A 17,890-nucleotide genomic window follows, 5' to 3' on the forward strand; every position below is an offset into this window, starting at 1 on the left:
CGAGCGACGGGCTCGGTGTGTTGATTGCCATGGAGATTTTGCTAAGAAACTGCTGTTCTGCCACCTCTCTGCTCGCCAGCGAGCACCCGATGGGGAGCCCAGCTCAGCAGGGTCAGGGCACCCCCGGCATCCCCAGAGAGCAGCCCGAGGAGACCCCAGCCCACACCAGGGCAGATCCAAGGAACCTGCCAGGTCTCAGCAGACCTCTGGGAACCAACCACAGACACTCGGGGGCCAGACCAGCCCTTCCCTTTAACTTCCAGTTAAACAGGATGCTCCCAACACCATCAGCTAACATCCACCTGGTGCAATCAACCCACACAGGAGGGACAAGAGGGGCTGGCTGCCCGGAGCCACCACGGATGGGAAGCAGCACAGCTCATCCCATGGCCCTGCTCCACCACCAGCACAAGGGCTGCGGGCAGCAGTGCACAGGCAACCCGAGCTGCTGCTTCCATTATGTGGATGAGCTTCACTTCTCCTCCCCCCATCGGTCTCTTTTCAGAAGGCTTTACTGGAGGTTATCATTTTTTCCTCCAAAATTTGAGTAGAGCAGCAGTGATTTGGCATCCTTGCCATCTTGTGTTTTCTCACCTTGGCCAAACCTGCCCCTTTCCCTCTGTAAGCTGTTGATGCAGGGCCCGAGCAGGGCTTTTGCAGAGCGCTGAGCAATCGTGCTTCAGGCAGCAGCCACCAAAACCACTCAGCTGAGGAGGCAGGAAAATGCCAAGCAATAGATCTCCAGGGATGAAGTCACACTTGGAGATCCAAAATGGTTGTTTGCTAGTGGAGAGTGATTGCACTGGTGGTTCTGAAAATTAAAAGGAATTACAAAATTCCTAGAAAGAGGCTTTGCAGACTAATCCGGTTATTTGAACCAAGAAAATCATTTCTCTAATCATAGTGATCAAACTCCATTTTTTCCCCCTGCTTAATGGCAGGAGGCCAGTCTGCCCCCTCCTGCCCCACATAAAACATTTCCTCTTCAGAGTCCTCTGAGCCTTTCCCATCCCGCACCCCTAAGTTACCTGAGTTCAGCTAATTCCTGCCCAGTTCAGGGCTCTGTGGGCACACTGCACATCCTGGGCTTGGGAACGATTCCCAGGCATCTAAGCAAGGACATTGCCATTCCCAAAGACACCCAGCCTGGCCATCAAGTCTGGGTCCAGAGGGCATCTGCTGCAGGTGGCCACAAGCAGGTTCTGTACTGGTGGCTGAAACACGATGCTGCTGTTCCTGCACTGGCTGTGGCCATGGAAACAGTCCACATTCAGTGAAATTGCTCAAGAAAGGCAAGATAAGGATTAAGAATGAGGGGACAGAGTGATGCAAGGCCCCTGGGAGATGTCCACCTGTGCTTGGGCCTGCATCCAGCACAACCTCTCAGAGCCAGCTCCTGTGCCTCCCACCCCCAGCAAGCCACAAAGCCCCAAACCTTCCTCTACCGAGACCCGAGGACAATTTCCATCCCTAGCTGGAGAAATGCTCGGGACCCTCCTCACCCAGCCCTGTTGCGCAACATCTGCTTGAGCAGCAAGCTGTGAGTGCTTTTCACGCACAGGAACCATTTCCTCCCCGTAACACCGAAGCCCCCGCAGGCTCCATCTTCCCCAGCAGCCCACGCCGACCACATCCAGCCGAGGAGCTCAGCAAGAAGGCACCACAGATCCCCAGCACCCCTCTGAGGGAGATGTCCCGAGCCCAAGGCAGGGTGGTGCTCAGGAGCTGCAGTGCCCGGGCTCGCTTAGAGCAGCGTTAACCAGCGCTGGGTGCAGCCCATCTCCTACCAACATCACAATCTTTTACATCTCCTCCACAAATGAATCATCAAATGACATTTAAAACCCAGCAGTACGTGTCGGTTAATCATAGCGAGAGGGAGCTGGTGGCTGAGACGGAATATCCCACGTTAAACCCGAGGGAAAATTTCTTCAAAGTGAAAAATAAAATTCCCAGTTGGTTGAAACCCAGCCCCAGGCCAAGAGCCCTGCAGGGATAAGGGCCCAGGTCACAGCCCCGGCCCCACAGAAAGGCGAAACCCACAGCACCTGCTGAGGGCTGGAACTTTGCAGCCTCAGCCGGGCAAATATAGCAGAGCCCGGACAGGGGCATTTCAGCACTGCTGATTTAGGGGGGTCTGCGCGCCCCTGAGCTCTCCCCGAGCCCTCTCGACACCCCCCGGTGCTGCTCCTCTCAGATCTCATCTCGCAGCCCTTCAGGGTGCTTTTCCTGAGCAAAACCCCCACTTCCGCAGCGGCTTCTCTCTCCTTCTCCTTTTATGCTCAGTTCTGGTCAGGGCAAAGTTTACGCCAGGGATGTTTCTTTTTAAACAAACACTGAAACACGAAGCAGCTTCGTGCATTTTCTGCGTTACTGTTATTACAAAAATCTTGTCCTGGGGCCACACGCTGCCCAGCCAAGCGCCCTCTCCATCTCCAAGGCAGGCACACGCACACCCAGGGACGGACCAGATTCACCCCCCTGTTAACAAGTTTGCGGACGGATTTGGTCCTGAAACTTCCCCATCTCACTGCCCACCCGACAGGTACAATACATGCAGACAGCGGGTATTTTGTGGGGCCAGATTGTGGATTTCTGTCGAGGACACTGACCCCCGGACAGCAGCTGCCAGCTCGCAGGGCTGCTGCCTGCCCCCCTAAAGCTGAAAATCCCATTTGGAGTCAGCTCCTCCTCCATGGACCCTCTGGGAAGGGGGGCAGCTGGTATGCAAGAGATGGCTGCGAAATCCTGCAGCAGAGCTCTGCTTCCCCAGCGAGGCAGCGAGCCTGCAGGAGGCAGGTAGAGCCCCCCCAGACCACGCTGCTCCTGACCCCACAGCAAGGGAGTCCTGGCAGCACCTGCAGACCGCCGCGCACGGCCACCGACAGCCACCTCCCGCCCCGCACAGCGGCTTTTGAGCTGTTACCTTGGCAGGGACCTTGCTCGGCGTGCTCCGGAAGAAAGAGGTTTTCGCTGTGAAAAAGCAATCCTCAAGGTCTTCGTCCAAGCTGCAGTACCCGCTGCTCATGCTGCCGCCGATGGTCATCGAAGGCGAGCAGAGGCGAGAGGCCAAGCGACCACCGGCGGCCCCGCAGCGAGCCGCGCTCACATCCTGGGCTCGCCGGCGCTCAGCTGCAACGGCTCCTTCTGCTCATCCTCCGGAGCCGCCGCAGCTATTTCGCTACCAGGCAGCCGCGCCGGGTAACCCTTCCCTCTCCTCCTCCTCCTCCTCCACCCGCCTCCCCGCGCAGCATGGAGGGCAGCGCTGCCGGCTCGCTCCCGCTCTTCGCCCCCGAGCTCGCTCAGCGCCCGCGGGCCGGCCTCTGGGGCACCCGTGCAGCATCACCTCCCCCTTCCTGCTGCGCAGCCCTACCGCTTCCTCTTGCAAAATTTCTCACCCTGCACGCAGGGACAAGGTGCTGGGCTCAGCCCCGGGTCCCCCCAAAGCCCCCTGCATGGCTGCTGCCCAAAATCCCATCGCTGCCGCAGGCTGGCTTCTTGCTCCTGCCATTAGCGCATCCCCAGGAGCTGCATCTGCTGGGAACCAAGCCCAGCCTGGACCAAGCCTGAAGGATCTCGAGGAGCTGTGCAGCCCCAAAAGGTGGTGGGGAAATGGGGTTTGGTGAGGACGTAGCCCCAAACCCTCCCCAGGGGTGCCGGGAGCCCCGGGCAGTGCAGGAGGCAGCGGGTGCCCCCCTGCTGGGTCTGGGGAGCAGCGATTGCAGCAGAGCCTCCCCCAGCTGGGGCAGGATCAGTTGCAAGCCAGGAAAATGCCACCCTCAACCCCATTCACACAAGTCCTCACTGCAGAGGGATGAAAACAGTGGGGGGCTCAGGAAGAGCCCCCCGAGCACCAGCAGCATCCATGCTCCCCATCAGAAACTCAGCCTGGCCCCTGCTCGGCGCTGCCTCCTCCATCCTCTGCTCCCCTGGGCTGGAGCAAGGGGATTCCTGCCTGCTTTGTGGCTCTTCGAGCTATAAATATTTAAGAACTTCACAGGCAGGGAACACATTTTCCTTCTCCTCCACAACCCCATTCCTGAGGTTTGTGAGAGTCCTTTCCAGCACAGGAGCAAAGGAAGCTGCAGCCGACCCCAGTGCACAGCCCTGCACCCCCCCCCCGGCAGCACACACCCCATTCAGTTCCCTCTGCAGACCTCACAGTCAGGTTAATCCCAGGTGAAACCCCATGAATACAGTGCTTGGCAGCAGCCAAAGCAGCATCATAATTATTTCAGAAAGGAAAAAGGAACAAGGCCTGAAGGTACCGTGCCACTGAATAAAGCCATCCCAGGCACACACTTTAATACTTCATGCAAGACCTGGCCAACCCACCCAAGGATGAATTAAAAATGACAGCAGGTGCAGGGAAGGGCAGCACAGAGCAGAGGTACAACGAGGTTTCCATTCCTGGAGCCAGCCTAGGTCAGGAAAGAAGGAACCGGAGAGAGCACAGACGTGATGCACAGCAGTAAAATCATGGGAGATGTTTACATTAATAACAGAAGTTCCAAACCCAAAAAAAGAGCACTCTCCCATGCCTTCCCTGAACTCATCGCCAGGTGTTCTGCCAGGTGGATGTGGATCAAAAACCAAAGGTTCAGCAGAAAAAGCTCCCGGAGGTTGGGATGCAGCCCCCAGGAGACCCCAGCACATGCCCACAGAAGGTCCTGGAGCAGCCCTGCTGTGCCCAGGTGGCTGCTCTCCTGTTGAGTCCTTCCCGTCCCTTTCAAGGCACAATTCCCATCGCCAGCAGCTATTTTTACACCATGCCGGTGAGCCCAGGGAGCTGGCAGGCAGGAGCCCTGGTTCTAGTCCATGGCTCGAGTAGCTGCAGTAGGACCATCAGCAAACCACCCCTGTACAGCAGGGCCACCACTCGCCCAAGCAGCTCACGGGGACCCTTCAGCTGCTCTGCAAGGGCCCCCAGATCCTTGCACAAACCCCATCCATCCACTCATGAAGCCTCTTCCCCTCCTGAGAGGCTGCAGACGGCATTTCTCACCCTTCCATCCGTATCCGTCAGCTGAAGGACTTGAATTGCTATGAGGCTTTGAGAGCTCCGCACCCCCAAGCCAGCAACATGAATACAAAACGGGCTGTCAGCACGAGCCGTGCAGCAGGACGCAACATCTGCATCTCAAAGCAGAAGGCACGAATCCAAACAGCATATTTACAAGGCAACTTGTAACACTGCAAAAAAAATAATCAGCTGTCCTCTTAGCAACGTGCATCCTTCTGCAGTGGCACCCAGCTCCACCAGGCTATATTTAGCAGAGCAAGAGGCTTACATCGAGCGTGCATGGCACGAGCAGAAAGTGAGCACTGGGCCCATACGGGGTGTAGAGGTCGGGTCCCCACTGAAGCCTCAGCCCTGGGTGTTTTGGGGTGAAAACAGAAGAATGAGCTGCAGCAGCAGCTGTGCAGGTGGAGCGGTCACTGCTGCCCCATGCAAAGCTTCCCCGAGCAGCCTCAGTTTTGCCACCACAGCCCACTGCCTGGGAGGTCGCCACCATTAAAAAAGTAAAATAAAATCTGATTTTGACCCTTCTGTCCAGCGCCAGTCTGCACTCGAGCCCACCTGCAGAACAAACCAGCGCCCGGGTGCAGAACTCTGCGCAGACCGAGGCCACAGTCCTGGTGCTGAGCCCAGCAGGGCTTTGCCAGCTCCAGGACTCTGGATTACACCCAGGGAGACTGATCGGGGACCCGAACGTAACGCTCTCTTAAGTACTTTGCTGGATCAAAGCCCAAATTCTTAATGCCTGGTATTACACGGCAGCAGGACTTAACTGCGTGCGATTAAAGCAGCTAGCTCCCCGACGCTTCTGGTTTGCTTACACTTGTAATGCTATTTACTGACTCCCAACTACGCCACCTCTTAATTGAAGTTTCCTGTGTTTCCAGAGGCCAATCCCCTTTTCTTCCCTTGGTGTATTACAGCACCCTCTTAGTTTCTTTCTGAAATACCGACACCATTTCCCCTTCACCTTTCCATTTTCAAGCAGCAAGAACAACCCGGCCAACAGCAGCACAAGAGGAGCGGGGCTGGGTGCTCCCCCTCATGGGCCCAGGTTGTGAAAATCTGAATACCCACCTTTCTTCCCAAATCCCACCCCGTTAAGGTGTCCAAGCCTAAAAGGTGTAAGGGGCACAGACACTGCTGGTCCCTGGTAAACTTCTTAAAACCGCAAACAAGAACAGATTTACTGCTGTGATTTACTCCCATCTGGCCCCAAACAGACCCCGGGCAGTGCAGCCTTTCCTGGGACAGGGAATGCCCCCCCAGGGCAGGCGTACGTACAGCCTGCAGCTGGAATCAGAGAGACTTTTGCTCCCCAGACGCGTGGGGGGATGACACCAGGGTCACGTCAGTGACAAACCGCTGCGAGGCACAGGTCCCACGTTCATTATCAGAGCCATCAGTAACCCCGGCTGCCCTCATCTCCCTGAAGAAGAAACACCTCTTCCTAGTTTTTCTAAAAATGAAGCTTTTTTTAATGTTGCTGGGGGAAACCCACTGACATTTGAGGGAGATGTAAGCAAACAGCTACAGCTCCACGCCCTTCTTCAAATAACTCCGGGAGAGCCCCCCCAGCCCCGGCAGCTCCCAGCAGCACCACGCACAGGTGCAGCATTTACATGCAGCCCGTGCCAAAAAATACACAAAACCACCTTGTTAATGGGGTTTCCTCCAGATTTTTTTGACAGCAGATGAAGCCAGCTGTTGAAGCGGCCACGTGCTGCTGTGCTGTCTGGTTTAGCAGCAGTGGATTATGTGAGCGAAAGCAAGAAGAGCTGCCCGTGTCTGACCCTGTCCCTCGCCGTGCACATCAGACCCTATTCGGGCAGTTTTTAACCTGCCTGTGACAAAACCTCCCCCGTCAAACCCTTCTGGAGCAAGAAACAGGTCTCAGAGAGATGGGGTTGAGCACCACAAGGCGACCACCACCACGGGGACCCCGGCGTACCTGGCTGCAGGGAGGCGCGAGGGTGCTCTCAGGTGAGAGCTGCCCGGGGCCGGGCCGGCGGCAGTCCAGCTGGATGAGGCTGTGGCACTGCGGGTGGCACGTGTACCTGCAGTCTGCAGAGAGAGGAGAGCACAGTGAGCACCCACACCATGATGGGGGGGGAGCCAGGGACCCCCGGGGCAGGGTCTCCAAGCTGTAGACGTGGGCAAGCAGCAGCAAAGCCTGTCTGCAAAGCCTGCTCCCGTGCTCCTTCCCCAGGGAACCTCATGTTGTGATGCTCTGCCATGGACAAAGCTCCCACCTCGTGTCCTGCTGCCTTTCCCCCACCTGCTGGGGCACCAACACAGACGCAGGATGTGCCAAGCCCCACCAGACCCACACGGCCTCATGCCCCTTCCCCGCTGAGCTCCTGGGGAACGTCACAGCTCCAGCAGCAAAGCTTGGCCACGAGGAAAAGGATGCTCAGTTCCCCAGCATCAAGGGGCAAACCACCCTGGTATCAGACAGAAGCCAGACTGCATCAGGTCACCAGCTGTGAACACTTCTGGGGGGGGTTGCAGTGACCGAGGCATGGATTTACCATCAGAGTGCCCCAAAACCAGGGCTCAGGTGGTGGCCGTGACCTACAAGCCCCCAGCAGGCTGCCCTGGAGCAGCCAGGCGTTGGTACAACACATTTGCTTTGGCTGCTGCCCCGTCCTGCTGCGGGACAGTAACTGGTTCCAGGCAGGGGTTCCACAGAGAGCCCTGGGATCCCCTCCTGGGCCATGCACCTCGCTCTGCCTTGGGCACGGCCAGCACCTCCTGTCTGACACGGCAGCAGTCAGCTCCCCCCAGGGTTTTCCCCCCAAAATCCAGACTCCTCCGTTCTCCCCTGGGAGCAGCCACCAGCCTCCTTCTGCTTTAACAGCCCTCCCAACCCGTTTAATGTTTAACTGCCCTACAAATGCCATTACAGCAACTTCTTACACCATCCAAAATTCCAGCGCGGTCACTGACCTGAAAAATAAAATAAAAAAATCCCCCCAAAACAAGGCAAAAGAGTTGACACAGCAGAAGGAGACGGGACTTTGGATGCTCCTGGGTGCACCAAAAGCACGCCTTGCACTCACTGCTGCAGTGCAGCAACCCCAAGCAGCGACACCGCCGTGGCCGAGCAGGATCCCTCCTGCCCCTGCTGCCCCCAGCACGTGCCTGACACGAGCCCAGCAGCACGGCATCCCCAGGGACCTCAGAGCCCCCACGGCAGCCAGCAGCTCATTGAAAAGCAGCCCTGGCTCCCCCCATCCCTCCTGCTGCCTCTGCAGCACCGCGTGGTGGCTCGGTGCCGTTTTTTGCTATTTATTTTCACACTGCTCCAAGTCGGTTGGAAATCTATAGATATTTCACTAACGCCAGTGGCGTCGTTTGGTATCTCCGTGGAAATAGGCTGGCACTCGAGCAAGACGGGCTCAGGGCAACTCACGGCCCTGGGGTGGAGGAAAGCTGGGGCTCCTGCAGCACGGGGACAGGAGCCGTGCCCCGCGGGGAGCAGGGGAACTGGAGACGCCCCCCAGTGCTCTCCCAGAAGAGCCAGCACAGCTTGAAGCAGGAGATTCATTTACTGCTGTGAATTTCACATCATCACCTTCCAGAGCAGACCTGGAGTGGGGGATACGCCTCGAACCTCCCTGCAAAGGATCCACACGTGCACATCTCAGCCCCTCCAAAAACCAGTAACACCAGAACAGGAGTCCCCTCTGCAGGAAAACCCGCATTTTCCTGTTTTCTACTTATTTTTCCCTCCCTTTGGCTTTCAAGTGATTGCTTTTGAATGCCTCTGGTTTGCAGGAAAGCAAAGCAATGTCCCACCTCTGCTCCAGCAGTGGGGATTCCTGCGCAGCCCCACACGGGAGTGCCCAAGAACAGAGCTGGTGCCTGGGGGCAGAGCATCGCCTGCAGGGGAGGCAGGGGATTCGTTTCCCATTTAGCATTCATCTGGCACCAGCTGTCTGTCATTCTCCTCTTCCAAGTCAGTTGTCTCAAGTAAGCCTGGGGGAAGGCAGGGAGTCTTGCCTTTTTTTTTTTTTTTCTTTAATTTGAGATAAGCTGAGCAGTTACATGGTAATTTAATGCATGACCTTCTGAGCAGCCGCTTACCAGGGGACACTCACCAAGTTTCTGCTGGAGGTCCCAACCCGAGGGGGCTCCAGGTGCAAACAAATAAAAAAGTAATCACTCTCTGCTGCCTATTTCATCCAGGATTTTCAGATTTAGGCAGCTTGCTCCAACCACAGCCCGTGGGGCAGGAAGGCTGCAGCACCTGCACGTGGTGAGGTCCGAAATGCGTAACATTGGCCACAGAAATCACAGCTCCCCAGCACACTGCGGGCAGGCATTTCTGTACAGGATTACAGCACGACACCTCCTTAGTCACCAGCACCTATTAGCAGGCCTAATCACCCGGTATCTGGCAGGGAGCACTAATTTTAGAAAGCCCGCACAGCTTTAGGAAGCTGCCACGTGACGGGCTTGCCAGGAGCCACCGAGGCAGGATGCCTCCACTTAGGCTTTGAGATAATTTCTATTCCAGTCAAACAAAGCAACACTTGGAAAGGCAGTTTCTTTTTAAAGGGAAAAACAAACAAAAACCCAAAACTCTGATCCCAATATAGAAAAAAAAAGAAACACAAAACAAGCTGGTGGCTGAAAAGAATTTCCCTTTATCCACAGATAAGGTTTTTAGGGGAGATAAAGCTGGCTGGTGCAGAACAGCCCCATTCATTTAGTCCTAAATATAGCTCTGCAGCACCCTGCCCCTCGAACGCCCCAGATGCTGCAGGGCATCCTTCAGCCTAATGCTTCCAAGCTGGTTTTTGGCTGAAATCTGCAGTTCCAGCAGCGGTGCCGTGGCACGCCCTGGGTGGCAAAGCAGCGCTGTCAGAGAGGACACCACGAAACAACCCGTGTGATGCTCGGATCATTCTTGGAATTGCAAGAATTATCTCAAAGCTCCAGTTCCTGGTTTATAAAGGATCCTCCACTCATGGAGATAAAATAGCAGAAATCCTCCCAACATCAGTAAGCCCACTGAAACGTGGCCAGGGAGACCTTGCCCAGCACGACAGATGAATATGAATGCCATCCCCAGCACACCTGGAGCCTCCCCGCGCTCAGAAGATTTCTTCCATTCATCCTCCAGCCCCCAAATCCCTCGGACAGCTCTCACACACACACACACACACGCCTGGAGCTCGCCACACACGAGGTTTTCCTTTGTGCTCACCCGGAGCCACCCGACGTCACTCGGGGTAACCTCAGCCGCGGCTGCAGGATGTGGCCCTGTGACCTGACGAGAGCCGCGTGTCCCCTCCTGGGGGGCAGGACGGGACCAGGGCACCCCCACAGCCTCCACCCAGCACACGCAGGAGAGGCCCTGAGCTGCTGGGAGGCCCCCAAACACCTCCTGACACCCCCCGCAGCAGCCGCCCAGCCCTGCCCCTACCCCATGCCTGCACCCAGCAGTCGAGGGCTGGGCAGGTTTGGGTCTAAACCAGGTTTTTGATTTTTCAAAGCAGGGGGAAACTGAGGGAAGGGTTCTGCCTGTCCAGACCTGACCCTCCTGATACCAGTAACTTGCCCGGGGGTCCCCTGCACCACTGCAAGGCCTGGAGCACAAAACCAGCTGCCAGACGATGCTCATGGACCAGATTGCACACCTGAGCAGAAACCTCTCTGGGGGCACCAGGAGCAGGGCCAGCACCCCCCCACCACGCTCCTTCGTGGCAGGAGCAGGGCAGCCCTGCAGGAGCCCCATCACACCTAATTAGCAGCAGCAAGCCATCACACAGCACCCAAACACACCCAGCCCCACCAACCCCTACCTGTCAGCAGCAAGACCTCCCTCCTCGGCCGCTGCAGCCCCTCCGACCACGACTTCGACTTGGGAAAACGCCCGAAAATTTTGCGGATTCGCTTCGTTACGAGCCCGAAGCAAGCGGCTGCCTCCGCCTTCCCTCCCGACATCCCGGCGAGAGGAGACCGAGAGCTCCCAGGGCCAGCACGGGAGAGGCTCCGGGCACTGCAGGAGCTGCGCCTGCTTCCACGAGAGGCCTTCCTCCCGTGGAGATAACGCATCCACAGCGCCCATGTACAGCCCGCCACTGTCTGACGGATATATATATATTTATATATTTTAAACAAAGAGGCAACGCACTCAGCTTAGGGCTGGTGCATCTCAGGGCCTGTCCGGCTAGCCATGGAAAACTTTCTATTTCTGGGGCTTTTTGCTTGATAAGATAAAACAACCCAAGGGAGGAGATTAGAGCCGAGAGGCAGCGCAGGACCCAGCCGCACGCGGGAGGTCTCGCTCCCATCTCCTCCCTTCCCTTCGCTGCCTTTCCCCTGCGGTCCTGTGAAGCCTCCGACGTTTAATCAGGTGTTAAAGGAATACACCGAGGGTAACCGTACTTAGAATTTTGACTTTAACTCTGCAGAGGGGTAGCCAGGTTTTAGATCGTTCTTTCACAGCGCCCACCGGTTCCAGCCGCGCTGGGTGCTGTGACGGGGTGGGACAGGCACCCCCTAACCGCACGCCTTCAGCCCGTCACTCACAGCCTCTCATTTCCATCCGTCTCATCTCTGCTCAGGCATCTTCTCACAATCAGGGCCGTTTCCCAGCACCTCGTGCCTCGCATTCTTCTTGTCTTACCCCTGGAGTAACACAGATGAAAGTTCCCAAATTTCCCTAAACATCACACCAAGCAGGCAAGGAGGTAACACAGGGGAATTTCTTGTTCACAGCTCACTGTCCCGACCCCTTGAGAGCCTCCCCACGGCTACACACATCCCTTCTTCCCACATCCAGAGCACCCAGCTCAGCTAACCCCACCAGACCAGGAAACAAACGGGGGGAAGAAAAGCCCCAGGACCAACCTGTACAGCAAAAGCCGGAGCTTTTCCTGGCATTTCTCTCCATAAATACTTCCTAAGGCATCGGGGCTGGACCGAAAGCAGCCAGGAGGATGACCCCAAAGACCTGAGCTGCCCCAGGAGCCAGGACAGAAGGTGCAGGGCCCGGGGCAGGTCTCAGCCCCTGCCCACACCTCTGTAACCCTGATAAGTGACTGCCCTGCTCCGGGAGCTGCGGGCAGGATGCGCCCCGTGCCCGCCCCCGCTCCCACAGCACCCACCCCAACACCTGCGAGGGCGAGCAGCCTCAGGAATCTGTCCGGGCCAGCTAAATGCAGAGAAACACAACGTGCCGTGGTTCCGCGAGCTGTTTGCGATCATTATTTACAGCGGTGAGAGCAGAGATGTGACGGGGCGTGGGAGGACGTGGAAAACCCTCGGGTCCTGGAGAGCTACAGGTATAGAACCCCGTGGCAGAACCACCTGGGCCAAGGAAACAATTCCACGGGACTTGATAAACACAGCCCAGGAAATATGTGAGCGGTAACTCACACCCCGAGCTGCCCGCAGCAGAGGCCGCGGCACAGCCCTGCCAGCACGGACACGAGGCCGGTGAACGCCGGGGGTGAGAGCCCAGAGCAGAGCAGATGGTGGAAAAAGGCAAAGGAACGAGCACTGGGATGGGTCTGTCCTCGGGTTTCGCTAGCAGCTGCAGTTCCAGGAGCAGGAATTTCACAGTCAGCACCTGCAACACCCGTACAGCAAGGACGGGAGCATCCTGCAGGAAGAACCGGGCCGCCTCGGGGTGAGCTGGCATGGAAATGCAGTGAAATGCTCTCAGGAAAAGGCAATTTTGAGGCTGCACCGAGAGCTGCTCAGAGCAGAGCCAGGGAAATGGCTGGAGGGGACATGGAGCAGGTGCAGCCCCAACCTTTCACTCAAGACCACCAGATCTGATGTAGATACAAATAGGTCAGAACTGCACAGACACAGCCCCGTGCATCCTCAGGCTGCAAGCCGAAAGTAAACAAGCAGCAACCCTGCACCAGAAGAAAGATTCACCACGGAAGCAAGCACTCCCCTTCTGCTGCTCTCAGGCATTTGTAAAAGGAGCCACTGCCGGGAGCACAGCCAGCACAGAAGATGTTCCGAGCATTTCCACTGAAGTTTCCCTCCTTCCCAGCAACGCTGCTTGGCTGTTGGGGGAATTTCAGAGGCAGAACTACTCCCACAGCCTGGATAATTATCCACGGAACTGAAAAGGGAAATAGTTATTTAAGATTGGTTTCAATATAACTAGGAAAAAAAGTCCTGTGAGAGAAGTCGCTCAAAACATCTATTTATAGTGCTCACAGCACCACAAAGAGCTGGGGATTAATATTTCAGATCGGAATTTTCAGAACAACCACCAGGCCCCCCAAGCCTCACCACATGTGCGAGCCCCACAACAGCTTGTGCAGGATGCCTGGTGAAGGACAGGAGCCCAACAACATTTGTTTTACGTCAAATAAAGCCAGGCTCGTCCTTTCAGCACATTCATTGTGCGTTTTCTGGGGTGCAGCAGGCGAGCTCCCAGCCCCAGGGAATGGGGGCTGTCCCTTACAGCTCTTCCAGGGAGTCAGTCAGGAAGGGCAGGCAGAAAGCAAAGGTACCACTGGCAAAACACATCTACATCACCCCCTTAAAAATAATTCAACTAACACTGCACTGAACAAGCCCACCAGCCCCAGCACACCCCTGTCACTGAGCTGTCTGGGTTCCATGTAATTACCAGCAGCAGTGCTAAGACCTTAACGCGATGCAGCACGGCCATATGGTGCAGCCACCTCCCGACTGCCCTTCATTTCCAAATGGCACCAGGAGGCGTGCGTACGAGCCCTGCTCACCCCACACCACGCATATCCCTGCTAGAAACATTTCATCAGTTCCTGACTCCAGGAGAGCCAAGTGTAAGGACCAGAAGGGGCAGAGCATGGCACTAACTGCCCCAGTGAGGCTGGTGTTACAGCACGAGCCTGGCACAGTCCCCCAAATGAGCAAGAAAATAAGCAACGAAGCCTCCTCCAGAGCTGCACAGGGGACCCAGCTCATTGCTTTGCCCCAAATAACCACCAGCAACCTGCCACCCATGCCGACACCAAGGGCACCCTGGCCCCACATACCCCTGACAGAGTACAGGTGATGCTACGCGCACAGACCTGGGGTGAATGGCATTGGCATCACCAACTCCTGCCAAAAATCACAGGGTACAGCTGACCCCAAGCAGCATGTCGCAGTCACTACCCCAGCCCCAAAAGAAGCCTCCAGCCAGCGAGCGGTTCCACCTCGGGCTGCTTCACCAGCTCTGGCCCCAGCCGTTCCCACACCCGCGGTGCCGGAGCAAATTTCCTTATTAATTTCTACTGCCAGCCAGCAACAGAGAAAGGACAAATGGATTCATTACCAAGATTAATTGCACCAGAAATACATCGGCATTCCTCATGTTCCAGTAGCTGTGCTTGTCATACAGCAGTGATCAGTGACATTTTGCATGATGGAGAAGGGAAAGCTTGACCCAAGCACCACAAAAAATGATTTTTCCTCGGTTACCTGAAGACACACAGCACCTAACCCCAAATGCTGCTCTACCCAGAGAACTTTTGCCACCATGACTTTTCCTTGCTCATGTCCCTGCTGATGCAAGTGTGACTAAGCCTGCCCGTTTGGCTCCCTGCACTGCTGGTGCTCAGCCTTTGCTGAGATAAACTGGCTCTGAAGGGCTCTTTGCTGCACCAAACCCATCCCTTCGGGCTGAGCACACAGCTCGGGCAGGAGAAGCCCCCCACTGACATACACTGGTAGTTCTGGGGTCAGGGCACTTTCCCTGGAAAAACTTGGCACCAGATGCAATTTCTTTGGTACTTGATTTATGGCACCTGTATCCCTCGTGTCTGGAGCAACCTGCTGCCCCCAAGTTATCAGTGAGGGGGGTTGCCCAAACCTCCTCTGCCCCAGCCCCCTCGTTCCCTCTCCCTGGGACACTGCAGGGCTGCAGCAAGGACATTCAGGGTGTGCGTGTGCCCCGTGGCCTGAGAGCAGCCCCAGCCCCAGCCGGGCCACCCCGTTTGGTGTCTGGGAGCCCCCATCCCACCCGGCTGAAGCGGTGACCTCCCCGCAGGACATGGCACAAAGGTGACACGTGCCAGATGGGCACAGCAAACATCTCAGCGAGCCTCTCATCCAGGAGCCAGGGCAAAGCAAGGTGCCTGAGAAGCCTTCTATTCCTGGAGGGATTTACACCCCACCGTACAGCATTACGGACACAAAACCCTTCCCACTAACCGAGGAGGAGATCTGCTGCCCAGGAAGAACACCGAGCCCTTCACAGCCCTGGCAAGGAGCAGCTAACCCCAGTTTTCCCCAAAAAACTCTGCTTCCTGCAGCCCATCACCTCTGGCGGGGGTCGCGGGGGGGTCTCACAGAGGGGCGCGGGTGGGAGCAGGCAGGGGAGTGGGGAGGTGAATTTGGGCACGAGGAGAGAAGGGGAAGGACGGATGGAGCCCCTGGGCAGGCGTACGGGGGGCAGCAGGGTGCGGGGACAACGGGAGAGAGGGGACAGCAGGGGTGGGCAGCGGGGTGCATTGGGCAGCGGGGGGGGGTTCAGCAGGGTTGAGGGGGCAGCGGGGGGGGGGTTCAGCACTCACAGTCACAGCGCAGGGCGCGCTCCCGCACGGCGGCTCCGCACAGGTCGCACCAGCCGCGGCGCAGGGCGCGGGGCACGAAGCGGTGGCCGTGACCGTGGCCGCTGTCCGGGGGCTCCCCGGGGGCCGGGAAGATGCTGCGCACATCGGGCAGCAGCCGCGGGACCCCCCCGCGCCGCCGCAACCGCCGCGCCCCCCTCGCCCCGCCGGGGCTCCCCGGCCCCCGGCCGCCCCCCGGCTCCGGGGCGCTGGGAGCGGGGCCCGACGGCCGCCGCATGGTGCCGGGAGGGGGGCACGGCTCCAAACACCCACCCCCCCCCGGCCCCAAAAGCTCGCAACCCCACGGCCACGCCACGGGCTCCCGGCACCGGGCAGCGCAGGCGCCTTGGCCCGGCCCCGGGGAGGAGACAGGGCCGGGGGGGGCGGCGTGGGAGCGGCCACTGTGGGATTCCCACGGGGAACCCCCCCCGGGACGGCTGCCCCCATTGCCGCCCTCCGGACCCCTCCCTAAGCCCTTGCGCCCCCCACGGGAAGGGCTTTCCCCACCCCCGGGGGGGTTCTCCCAGCAGGAACCTTCCCCGTGGGACCCCCCCCACGCCCTCCCGAGACCCCTCCCCACGGGACGCGGCTCCCCGTGGGCCCGATGCTGGCTGGGGGCAGCGCGCAGCACCCCCGGCCCTGGTGCTGCAGCCGGGGTGGGCAGCCCCCAGCACAGAGCTGGGGGGCGGCAGCAGCATCCCCATCCCCAGCAGCATTCCCAGCCCCAGGTTTGCCCCCCCCAGCAGTAGGAGCACCCCTAAGGTGCTGCTTTATGTACGGTCACCAAACCCTGGGTGCAGGCACACAGCACAGCGCACAGCCCTCTCCTCGCTCAGTGACCGCACGGCCCCTGTAAGGGCAGCTGGAGCCAATTCCCCTTCCCCACTGCAACGCCAGCCGGGCTCTGGAGCGCCGCTGAGGGCTGCGAGCCGAAGCAATTATACCTCCCAGCTGAGGCTTTTGTGGTTGTGGGAGAAGTGAAAAGGAAAATATTATGGCCAATTTCTGGAGTGGATCTGAGCAGGCTCCAGCCCTGCGGTGCCAAGGAGAGCCGTGTCTGGTTTGCCAAACCCTCCGGGTACCCTGGGCCGTGCAGGACACGCATTGCCCAGGCTTTGGGTTAGCTCTCAAACCACCAGCACGTCCCTTCTCTGCGCTGCTCAGTCGCCTTGGTTTGAAACACGAAGCTGGGGCAGAACCAGGGCTGTGCCCCTCGGGGATGTGTGAGAGCGGCCAGGTGAAGGGACGGCTGCGGTCACGGTGCTGGGCTGCACTTGGGAAGCTCAATCTGACATCCTCATGAACTCCTGAGGCCAAGATGGGCCAAAGATACTGAAGTCCTTTTGAAAGATTTCGATTTGAAGGATGGATTAAAACACTGGCTCTGAGTTACAAAAGCCTAGTGCTGTAAGCAGGCACTAACAAGAGCTTAAAACTGAAGGAGTCAGCCTTGATTCTGGGGGTCCCCTTTGCAGCTGCTGTGTTAGGGCAGTTTAAGAATGACAAGGGCTTAGTAATATATTTTTATTTTATTTTATTTTATTTTATTTTATTTTATTTTATTTTATTTTATTTTATTTTATTTTATTTTATTTTAATTTCTGTGCCAAGACAGAAATCCCTTCTCACTAGAGCCAAACGTGTTCCAGGTCAGATGCTCAGCTGGTCCAAATCAGCCCAGCTCCACTGACCCTGAGCAAGTGCCCGGGCTCCCTGCCCTGCTCCTGTGGGGGATGTCAGTGAATCTGGGGCGGATTAAAGATAACATTAGTTATAAAACCAGGAGAATCCTAGAAAATAATCTGCAGGAGAAAAGTTTTAAAGTGATGGCTTAGTTCCACCACTTGTACAGCAAGCTGTTGTGTTTGACAGTCGGGATGTTGGTTTTTACCACTCACATGAATGGGAACATTCAGACCCGGTGCCAAACACCACTCGGAAGCAGTTTCCTGAGCAGGGGCAGCTCCCGGCACTCTCAGCCTGTTCTTACCAGAAAGCAGAGCCAGGCACAGTCCCGGAGCTGTTCCTCCTTCAAGCCATGCCGTGCACCTTGAAGCCTGCTGTCCCCCTGCAAAATTCACATCCGAGCCCCGGGCAGAGCTGCAGCAGGACGCTCAGCTCCAGGGCCACGCTGGTTTTTCCTTGTGCCACCACCACGCGTGTCCCAGTAGGGGCTGGAAATTTTTGCCACGGTCAGTCCAAGGATTGTCCCACACCGGGCAGCCCCCTGCCTCTCCGTGGGGCCGCTCTGCCCCCCAGCTGCTGGCTGAGATCTGAGGTCCCGGGGCTGGGGACGAGCTCAGGGACTCGC

At 57.5% G+C, this 17,890-nt stretch overlaps 1 protein-coding gene across 3 annotated transcripts in view; it reads right to left on the minus strand.

Moving 5' to 3' along the window:
- RASSF5 (Ras association domain family member 5) overlaps nt 1-15,902 on the minus strand; it is a 28,241-nt gene extending 12,339 nt beyond the window's left edge. Inside the window, exons 1-2 of one of the 3 annotated variants that reach the window (XM_068660042.1) lie at nt 15,544-15,902; nt 6,972-7,084 (exon numbers count right to left, since the gene is read on the minus strand). In XM_068660042.1, coding sequence (XP_068516143.1) covers nt 6,972-7,084; nt 15,544-15,817 — 387 coding nt within the window. In that variant the 5' untranslated portion in view covers nt 15,818-15,902. Of the gene's footprint in view, nt 1-2,926; nt 3,329-6,971; nt 7,085-10,833; nt 10,991-15,543 lie in introns of those variants that run through there. The other 2 variants (XM_068660041.1, XM_068660043.1) reach the window with 2 other exon arrangements.
- Between the last annotated feature and the right edge of the window lie 1,988 nt (nt 15,903-17,890).

The sequence above is a fragment of the Anas acuta genome, chromosome 24 (assembly GCF_963932015.1).
Source record: "Anas acuta chromosome 24, bAnaAcu1.1, whole genome shotgun sequence".
Lineage (NCBI taxonomy): Eukaryota > Metazoa > Chordata > Aves > Anseriformes > Anatidae > Anas > Anas acuta.